The 10,824-nt window shown below is 50.8% G+C and overlaps 1 protein-coding gene across 1 annotated transcript in view; it reads right to left on the bottom strand.

Annotated features, from left to right (window-relative positions):
- Positions 1-253: 253 nt before the first annotated feature.
- Positions 254-10,824, bottom strand: part of ANXA5 (annexin A5) — a 28,155-nt gene continuing 17,584 nt past the window's right edge. Inside the window, exons 9-13 of the mRNA XM_066233914.1 lie at positions 6,250-6,343; positions 4,770-4,865; positions 2,538-2,596; positions 2,204-2,326; positions 254-758 (exon numbers count right to left, since the gene is read on the bottom strand). Of these exons, the coding sequence (XP_066090011.1) occupies positions 696-758; positions 2,204-2,326; positions 2,538-2,596; positions 4,770-4,865; positions 6,250-6,343 (435 nt within the window). The 3' untranslated portion in view covers positions 254-695. The remainder of the gene's footprint in view (positions 759-2,203; positions 2,327-2,537; positions 2,597-4,769; positions 4,866-6,249; positions 6,344-10,824) is intronic.

Raw genomic sequence — 10,824 nt, 5'->3', positions numbered from 1 at the left:
GTAGCTTTTCTACTAACCAACGTAAATGTCACCCAAATGGATGCCCACAGGAACATGCAACCAATATATCAGAAACACTCCCCCCCTTAATCTCTGCTCCCACTGAAGAGGAACTTCGTAGTTTGTGGTATTATTGCATTTCTTTCTTTTCACCCAAAAAGCCAACTGTACAAGTTGTCAACGGACACCATGGTTGATTGACAGCTTGAACAAAGATGCCACTATTAAATAAACTTTCTAAACACACACATAATGCTGGGGGAAAGGAATGTTTATTTTTTTTCCTTCATCTCTTGAATGCAACTATCCTAATTTTTCAGGTTGAATTTGCTAGGAAACTTGATTACTGAGGCTTTCTAGGTTGTCACAAGTTCAAGGTTAAGCTTCCAGTTAAGGTTACACGGTTATCAAGGTAACATCGAGGACGTGGTTTAAAAGGCTAACAGCGGTCTGACCTCTTAAAGGGACATGTAAGTGACATGGACTTTAGTCTTAGCAATGTAAGGACACTTCGGATCTACCACAGTCAGAGAGAAAGCGCTTGGCCAGAGGTCAGAAGGAAGCTCCGCTATGTGCCTGGGCAGGTGGCTGGTCACTGGCGTCTGAGCAGGAACAAGGCGGTGCGGCGAGCGTGCAGAAGAGAGGCGGTGGAGGCAGTGGCAGTGGGCATGGGGCAGGGTCCTGGGGGGGGCACCTCAGTCATCTTCTCCCCCGCAGAGCAGCAGGAGGGCCTTCTTATAGTCCCCGGATGTATCGCCCTGGAACCGAAAAGTTCCCGTTACCTCTGTGACTCACAGAAGCCACGGGAAATAAAAACTAATGAACTAGCTGGCCAGAAATTGCATCTATGGGACTTTTCTCTCCCCAGGGTGCCATCGCTCTGGGACTGTCCCATCAGGAATGCCTGCCACTATCACGTCTAACTCCCCTAGCACGCCAGGGGAAGGTGCAGTTCTCCCTGAGACAAGTGAGGTGGTCCTTCCCCCAGCATCACAGGGGACAGGGAAGCGTTAACAGCTACATTCAGAGTCCAGCCTCCCAGGCAAACTCTCTCCTCTGTGCCACCCGGAGGGTGGCTCAGGGGGGCAGCACTGGGGGCTGCCTGGCTGCCAGAGCTCGGCCACAAAGGCTCTGCTTTCCCTCTGCCAGGCTCATGCACAGACGTGTGACACAAATCAGCGCTCACTTCCAGCTGTGAGAGTGAGCGAGAACCTGAGGGTCCTCCAGCCCTGATACCCCAGACACTCCACTCCCAGGAAGTCAAGAGCCAGCTCAACTGAGAGCTGCAGAGCACATGCCCATGTTCCTTCCCTCTATTGGGGGGGGGGGGTGGTGGTGGAGGCAGCAGGAACCAGCTGGGGGGAGGGGACAAAGAAGAGGGGGTAGGAGAGAAAGGGGAGGGGGCAGGAGACAGTGGGGAGGGAGTGAAGGGAAGGGGAGGGGGGAGGAGAAAAATAGGAGGGGGCAAGAGACAGAGGGGAGGGGGGAGGAGGGGAGGAGAGGAGGAGAGGGGGGAGGGAAGAGAGGGGGAGGAGACAGAGGGGAGGGGGAAGGAGGGGAGGAGAGGAGGAGAGGGGGGAGGGAAGAGAGGGGGAGGAGACAGAGGAGAGGGGGAAGGAGGGAAGGGAGAGGAAGGAAGGGGAGAGCAGTAGTAGGGGAGGGGAAGGGGAGGGGAGGGAAGGAAAGGTTGAAAGGCCTTAAGCCAAGTTGAAGGATCAGCCACAGTGTCCCAGGGCTGTTAGAACAGAAACTGCACTAACCCCTAAGCTCTCCGATTACCGCTGCTTTGTATGACCTGGCTGGCTCTCCCCTGAACTGTGGACTGGAGATGAGGTGAGGTGGTGACAGACAGAGAGGAAAGGAGGACGGGTATGAAAGACAGAGGAACTTATCCAGACAGTGGGAGCTGATAAGAGAGAGAAGGAACAAATGCATTATTGTCACAGGCAAGGGGTGTGCCTGTTGACCTGTCTGTCACCACTACTAAATAAGGCATCCGAGCTCATTGAGAGCCTCAGCCTGGCCAGACGCCAGCCTTCCCCCGGGAGCCGTCACCGGACCTCAGGAGACCTCAGGACAGCGGGCCCAGCTCTGCGTGGCACGGCTCTCTCACCCCAGTACCGTCTGAAACGTGAGCACTAGTCCTCCCAGCCTGGTCTCGTCCGCCGTGGGTTTCTGAACAGAACCACAAAAGTTCTAGTACCTTGATCATGGAGTAGAGCGAGGTGGCGAAGTTCTTCCTGAACTCCTTCTTGATGTTGAACAGGTCGATCTCACTCCGGGACACCACCACCCTGATGAGGGTGTGGTCGTCTGTCCCAGCGCCCTTTGGGAAAGAACAAGGGACAGGCCATTGGGACTTCAGACTCCCGAGCTGGGATGACTCAATCAAGTAGGACCCTTTGGTAGGATGGAACCCCACAGATTTTAAGGAGGAAAAGGAAACCCTAACCCATCAGCTGAAGCACGATCATGCAGAGAAAAAGTTGTCTCCCAGAGAGAGAGACAACTCAGACAGACGCGAGGTGGGCACTTGCCTTCATGGCGTAGTACAGGGTCTCCGCAAGGTAGGCGGGGATGCTCCGGATACACTTCACTGGGAAAACAAGCAGGGCCATGTCAGACGCTGCCCCGGTGCGCAAAGGGTCAGGTCGTTAAGAGCCATAGGCCGCCTCACGCTGGCGCCTTGACTCATCTTCAGGGCCATGAGGCGCAGCGCGTGGTGAACTGAGCTGACCTCCCCGGGCATGCACTCCCACACACGCCGTCTGCGCAGCGGGCCTGAAGCCACACCGTTCCACAGCACATTCTCGCCCTCGCCATCTGGGCGGCTTTGGTGGTTACGTCACAGCTTTCTTCATCCCCGACAAGTTACACAAACACGCTGGAGGCTGCATTCCAATGTATAAGCAAGAAACGCCAGACAGCTGCTGTCTAGTCTCTGACAAGACCTGTCTTCCTGGAACGGCAGCCTAGGTGTTCTGTCCGTGTTCTTTAACACCCACGATGCACACGCAGCAGCGTGAGACGTACCCACTTCAGCAGAAATGCCCAGGTACACAAAGGGCAGAAAAGGACACCTGCCCTAAACATGGACTGTCGGCTGTGAGGGCTGCTCAGACCTCTTAGTCTGCTAAGCTTCTATTACATGAAAAGTCCTTACTGTAGAAAAATAACAACCCTTCACGGTGGGGGAGGGGTGTAAATTCCTTTTTCTGATGCTTAAAAAAGACAGCCACCAATGACTAATAATGTTATAATTTTTATGTATATTCTAATCACAAAGATGTCCAAAAGACTTCTATTAAAATTCACTAACTGTGGCCTGACTGGTGGTGGCGCAGTGGATAGAGCGGCAGACTGGGACACTGAGGACCCAGGTTCAAAACCTCGAGGTTGCCAGCTTGAGCACAAGCTCATCCGGCTTGAGCACAGAGGGGTGCTGGTTTGAGCGTGGGATCACAGACCTGACCCCATGGTTGCTGGCTTGAGCCCAAAGGTCACTGGCTTCGTTGGAGCCCCTGGTCAAGGCCCATATGAGAAGCAATCAACAACTAAACTGACGCAACTACAAGTTGATGCTTCTCATCGCTCTCCCTTTCTCCCTCCCTCTCTCTTTCTCTTTTCCTCTCTCTCTCTCCTCTCTGGCTAAAAATAAAAATTAAAAAATTAAAAAAAATGCATTAACCGTGGGCCTAGATGAAAGGCTGCAGTCAGTGCTGGTTCATGCATGTCCTTAGCTTGTTCTCCAGAACACAGAGGCACAACACAGTAGCTCAGCACCAAGGACTCGGAACAAACAGCAGACAGACAATCATGGCAAACCTGGGTGAGCACTGGGACCTTTGGGCACTCACCAACTAGACTCTCCCTCCGCTTGGGGAACACCCGATACTACAATAAACTGCACAAGCTCGGTTCTCCAATTTTTTCCAGATTATTCTGTATTTCACTAAAATAAAATTCCAAATTATTCACTCTGAAAACAACCTGGTCACATCTCCCAATAGATGAAACAAACTTTTCCTAAATCAGAGGCCAAGTTCTCCGTCTGCCTCAATGCTGTGAGGACGGCATTGGAAAAGATACTGAGAAGTTCCACATTCAACGCAGAACAATGCCCACATTTCAGGTCCCTCATGAAACAGTGATAATTCTAATGCAGCTTCAAATTGATGTTTAAACAATTCTCTTTGTACTTTCGTAGGGTTAGACCAGGGGTAGTCAACTTTTTTATACCCACCGCCCACTTCTGTATCTGTTAGTAGAAAAAATTTTCTAACCGCCCACCAGTTCCACAGTAATGGTGATTTATAAAGTAGGGAAGTAACTTTACTTTATAAAATTTATAAAGCAGAGTTACAGCAAGTTAAAATATATAATAGTAATTACTTACCAAGTACTTTATGTCAGATTTTCACTGTTTGGCAGAATAAATCTTTATAAAACAACTTACTATAGTTAAATCTATCTTTTTATTTATACTTTGGTTGCTCCACTACCATCCACACCACAAAAGCTGGAACACCCACTAGTGGGCGTTAGGGACCAGGTTGACTACCACTGGGTTAGACGAACTAACCGGATGCTCATGTATGTCCAACCCCAAAACAGGCACTGAAATGAAAATTTAGGAGGTGGGCTTTACCCAGATACCACAAGTTCTTCACCAAGATAAGAGGTGGTCATTTTCAGACACAGCTTACGCTAGGTAAGAGATTTTTTGGCCTTCGTACCGTGAATGGTATATATATTGTAAAATTACCTACCGACAGCAAGGAGTAGTTGCTCCAAATTACCAGAAGTCTCTCGGTCGATGGTCTCCTCGATTTGAAATCCCGATATAGTCATGTATTTGTCAAACACTGGAGAACAGAAAAAGGATTGGGCTAAAGAAGGATCCCTCTCCCCAGAGAGAAGGTATTTTGTGTTTGGAAGGTACTGTCCTTCCGAACACAAGTCTCCCCTTCCTCCATACTGACGGAAGCCCAAATTTGTTCAGAGACTCAGTGTGCCAAGCCTTTGACGGCTGATGATATAGGTTTTTCTCACTGATTTTCCAGCCCTCCCTTACTACTTATAGCTGATGGAGCCTAAACAGTGGTGGGATTCAGCCGGTTTGCACTGGTTCGGCAGTACCGGTACCTAATTTTTTTAGTTCAGCAAACTGGTTGTTAAAATGGCCCTTGTCATCAGGGTTCTCTCTAAGGTGGGCACCTGGGCAGCCGCTCAATGTAGAAATCACATATGTACACTCCTTACTCTTTGTTAACCTTCATCTGCACAATAGCGTATTCTAAGCACCCATGGTCATGTTCATTCCGCCCACAGGTGAAAAAAATTGCAAGTAGGATGCCAAACAAGAAGCGATATGGAAATATCTCAAATAACAGGGTTTTTTTATTTTGACAGGTATTATTTAATATTTTTTCATTAGTATTTTAAAACTCATAACATCATCTAGTTTTGTATACCACTTTTATTATTAAGTATTAAATGCATAAAATAATAAACTACCTTTTGGTATATCATTTTTTTACACTTAAATTGGTCATTACGGCAAAGAACCAGTTGTTAAATTATCTGAATCCCACCACTGGACCTAAAGGTAAATCTTTGGGGAAGGGTTCTGAGAAGTCTTTCTCCTTCCTTACTAGAAGTCACAGATGGGACTAGCTAACCTCTGTCTTTCCTTCTTGCTGTGAACATGGTTGACATGTTTGGAGCCGCCGCAGCCATCCCATGACAATGAGGTACCGAGCACGAGAAAGTACACTGAAGTGCTCAGGACAGTGGAGAGAAAAACAGAAAGAGCCCAGGTCCTGCCCCATCAGCCGAGGAAACCCACAGCTGTTTTTAAAACCACCATTAGTAGGGTTTTCTGTCACTCGCCACTGAACTCATTCCTGCCCAGTACCACAAGTGCCAACGGATATCCAGGGCAGAGGCCTCGGCGACCATTATCTAAGGAGGAAATGCTTGTGGTGAGCCACGTCTCAGTGACTTGGGACTGAGAGTGACAACCGGGAGGCCTCCCTCTCCCTCTGATGGTGACGGGTGAACGAAGGATCTCTAGTTCCCGGAAAGCGACAAGAGCAGTGAAGAAGATCGTGAGATTCCTCGAGGTCACCAAAAAGAAGAAACACGAACACGGTCCCCGTCGGGAAGGGCCTGTGTGCGGCAGGTGAGCTGGCTCCGCCCTTGCACACTGCCCGAGCATCTGTAGCGCACACTGTATTGTCCACTCACCCCTTCGCAGATGAGACACGCTTCGCGTTCCGAAGATGGTGATGAACTTCTCTTCGTCCGTCCCCCATTTCAGCTCCCCAGCCTGGAACAACGCCTGTAAGGATGTCAACCCCAGTGAATATGCAGCTCCCTCCTCCCACTTCCAGGCTCTTGGTCACACTTGGGTTTTACTCACTGAATACTAATCTGCCCCAATCATCCTCTGACACTTTGTGACTCTAAGGCTTCCGGCTCTGAACCTTGGTGAGCTGAGTCTGGGGCTACCTGGGAGCTCACCCCGGAACTACGCCCCAGGACACACAATGTATCAAAGCCCAGCGTGTAGCACCGGCACAGGGAGGATGTTCCCAAAGTTTCAGCATGACTTCCTGTCTTTCAGGAGCGAGGGTGGGGTTGGCAGAAGGTTCTGGGCAGCTGCTTACAGATAGGGGAAGGAATTAAGCAGCAGCTACGCAGTCTGCCGTCTCTGTTTGTCTTGCTCTGTGGCTGCCCAGGGACACCTGATAGAAAATAACTTTGTTGGCCCTGGCCGGTTTGCTCAGTGGTAGAGCGTCAGCCTGGCATGCAGGAGTCCTGGGTTCGATTCCCGGTCAGGGCACACAGGAGAGGCACCCATCTGCTTCTCCACCCCTCCCCCTCTCCTTCCTCTCTGTCTCTCTCTTCCCCTCCCACAGCCAAGGCTCCATTGGAGCAAAGTTGGCCTGGGCGCTGAGGATGGCTCTGTGGCCTCTGCCTCAGGCGCTAGAATGGCTCTGGTTGCAATAGAGCGACGCCCCAGATGGGCAGAGCATCGCCCCCTGGTGGGCGTGCCAAGTGGATCCCGGTAGGGCGCATGCGGGAGTTTGACTGCCTCCCCGTTTCCAGCTTCGGAAAAATACAAAAAAAAAAAAAGTAACTTTGTTGTTCTCTTTACAACCGGAATGTAACCAAAGCTAGTTCCAGAACTTCTCCATGTTTCTAAGAGCTCAGGAGGAATTTTCTCCCTGCCTAACACACACTTAATAGGTACTTGTTCAAGTACCACATTAACTTCCTCACATGGAAGGAACGCATGCATGCTTTCTGGTACCCAAGGCATTACTGAGAACATGGAATTATGTACAAACATCATCATTAATACTGAGTCTGCTTACTGAGATGTGAATAATTTAGTAACTCCCAGGGTAGCAATCTTTAAAACGTCCCTACTACCCTTTCTACATATTCATTTCAAGGTAAGTATATCTGTTTAGCCAAGTGAATACAATTTGCCGAGACTGCTACTTGGAGCTGGCCCGCCCTGCCCCTCCCCCACAGACAAGTGGCAAACCAAACAGAGGGGCAGTGATCACAGCACATGTGTGTACACGTGGCAACTGTAATCACAGTGTGTCCCAGAATGTAGACTGTGGCAGTACAGGTCCGCTTATCTTTCCAGGGACCAAAGAGAAAGGAGTTGTTACATCTTTGCACTCGATTCTGAAACTCCTGGAATGATGACAGTAAAGAGTTATCCATCCCAGCTGGGTGGGCGCGCTCTTCCAGAACTGGAAGGAGCGTCCCTACAGAGGCCACGCCAGGAACTCAGGTTTCAAGCCACCTCGGTATCGTAGACCTCTCTTAAGACGGCCTTTGACATTTCATTACGCAAATAACACACGTTCAACTGAAAAACTCTATAAAACACAGGAAGACATACATGAAAAAGAAAACAAAACTGCAAACAGCAACATCGTAGAGATGTTTCTTCCATCCTCCACGCAATGATACCCGCACAGGACCCTCCAAGGAGGGGGGTGTCCCGTGCAACACCGCCCCGCTGATGCACTCCTCCCTGACTGTCCTGCATGGCTAAGACTTTTCTCCCTGGTAGGGACAGCAGTGCCACCTCCTGTACAGGAATAGCGGGTGAAAACTGCTACTTTGACTATAACCTCATCTTCCTGGAAGAACTGTGTTTGGTTTCAACGTCTATTCTAAAGCTGCTGCTCAGTGAATCATACGCAGTAATGACGATGGCGTCTTCGTGGAGGACAAAGCCACTTCAAACCTTCGTGCCGTCCTGCCCAAACGTGAGGGTACTCTCTCCTACGTGAGGTTGCTGTATCCATGGAGCTGTCCGGAGGAGGAACCCCACCCCTCCTCCACCTGTCCCCTCACTCAGAGGGGGCTTCATGGTAAGCCCAAGCCCACCGTCTGAGAACCTCTGGTTCAGTGCAAAGTGCAGAGGTTTCAGAGTCAAAAAGGACAGGGGTCCCTGTCCTTGTCCGTGAATCTGCACAAGGTACTCCATGCCCTCCTGAGCCCCAACAACCTCACTTACAGAGCGGGACTGATATTTCTGCAGGGCCATGAATGGAAATACCTTACGTAACAAATGCACTGGACAGGGTCATGTGACCAACAGTAGGTGCTCAATAAATACCTTCCTCCTCCTCCTTTGAGGCCAACGTTCTCTCCAGAGAAAGCACAAGACCAGGATGTGACAGCGGAAGGGGGTGAGGTGAAGTCACTTCAACCCATTGTAAGTGTTAAAAAAATAAAGTGGGTTACCAACAGCATGTGCAGTCCCCAGGTGGATGACTCCGGTGACTTATCAAATCCTGAACTAACAGGAATGCTCTTGGTGTCAGGTATCAGCAGGAAAAAAAAGTCAAAAGCTTATGAAAGGGCCCTTAGGCTGCCGCTGCTCACTCTCCATAAGGAAATCTTAAATTCCCATTGTGACAAGAGTCCTCCCGCTCTCGGGAAATGGATGTGTCCCCATCTCTGATGCCAAAATGAAGGCTGTTTGTTTAACAGGCTGAAATGACCAACAGCCCTGTTTTCAAATCAGACACTAGCAGGTAGTGCCACCCGCGCTGGGCTGCTCCTGGTCACTGAGAAGCAGAGTCGGGGTCTCGTTCCGGGGGGCAGTCCCAGGTAACCGCCTATGGCAGTGTCAGATGCAGAGTCTCCCCTGTGGTTTCTGGGGGAGTCATAACCCCCGTGTGACAGGTAAGTGACACATGTACAGCCTCGGCACTCAAAGTACAGCCCTAGGACCTGCAGTGAGGAATGCAGAAAGCCAGACCCACCGGACCCTCGAGTCAGAACCTGCAATGGACAGATGGAGGTGTCCAGGTGACAGCGAGCGCGCGGAGGAGGGAAACCACTGAAAACAAGGTGAAAATGGACAGTTCTCGCTCAGCTGCCTTGCCCAGCATGACATCACCCTGTGCTTCCGATGGGCATGTAATAAATAACCCTTCTCACGGCACAAGAAGTGACAAAGAGGACACAGGGACTGTCCTCCAGTGGAAGAGAGAGGCCGTGGGGCCACACAGACCCAGGTGGGAACACATTGCGACTCCCGGAGTCACAGGGCCATGGGCTTGCTTCTCGACCCCCTGAGCCTCAGTTTCCACATCTGTGAAAGCAAACCTGTCCATCTGCTTTAGAGTCATGGCCCAGTTCACTCGTGAGCCGTTCCCTGGGTGCTCACACGTGGTCCAGGTGCTGAGGGTTTGAACAGACAGCTCAGAGTGCCCTGGGCCGGCAGTTTCAAGATCACGTGACGAGTTCCGTGACAGGACACCCGATAAACCCTTGGGGGGTCAGGCAGGGGATACGTGAACAGGTGCTAACCTGGGACTGAGCCCGGAAGAGGAGCTTGTAGGGTTGGATGGGGAGGAAGACAGGGAAGGAGGAGGAAGAGAGGGCTGGAGAGAGCCTGCTGACACAAGGCGCCGGGGACAGAGACGGTCAGCCCTGACCACGCGGGGTTTGGCCTTTACCCTGAGGACAGTGACACTCACTGAAGGCCCTTAGGGTTTCCAGCAGGGATGAGACACAACCAGTCCACCCTTTAAGAGACACTGAGGGGCGTGTAGGTGCACAGACAGCCTTCAGTACCCATCGCCTCCTTTCCACTTTCTCCCTCCAACGAGAAAAAGAGACACCAGCATTCTGCAGCCACGGTGACATCAGCCCGCCCCCAAAATAGCACCGCTCCTCTCTCCTGTGGGCAAAGCCGATGGCTCCCACATCGGTGGTGCTCGCGGAGACCAGTCCTGTTTCCGTGGCACAGGAGAAACAATCTGAGCCACAGCTCACTCACTGAGACGTGGGACCAGAGACAGAGCTACCAGCTGGGACTCTAAGAAACCAAGCTCTTCTATGCTACCAACGTCCAGCTCTCAGGTCTTGCGTCCCAACATCCCCAGTGCTTATCTGCGACAACTGATGGCACAGTCCACCGATGAACCATGCTGCGGCTGCAGCGGGCACTGACGCCACCTATGTGCAAAGTTTCACTGGGGGGTCACTAAAAGTCAGCCAACACAACAACACCATTTAGAATTCCACTGGAGGACAGGTGGAGGGACTTCCAAAGCCTACAGTTATCTGTCGTCCATTATATAACAGGACACCCTTTATCAAGAAACTACCTTCTTCTTCTGTAGCCTCTGCTGCCCAGAGGCCTCCGGCCTTCTTAACGGAATCAATGAACATCTGTGGGTTTTTTGTTTTTTTTTTGGGGGGGGGTAAATTCTCCATTCTGTGAATGTTACAAAATCCCAGAAAAACAGAGAAACAGCATACCGAGGGGGAACT

The sequence above is a fragment of the Saccopteryx bilineata genome, chromosome 1, assembly GCF_036850765.1.
Source record: "Saccopteryx bilineata isolate mSacBil1 chromosome 1, mSacBil1_pri_phased_curated, whole genome shotgun sequence".
Classification (NCBI taxonomy): domain Eukaryota; kingdom Metazoa; phylum Chordata; class Mammalia; order Chiroptera; family Emballonuridae; genus Saccopteryx; species Saccopteryx bilineata.
The sequence above is the reverse complement of the archived record's forward strand: the minus strand, read 5'-3'. Positions and strand labels throughout refer to the sequence as shown.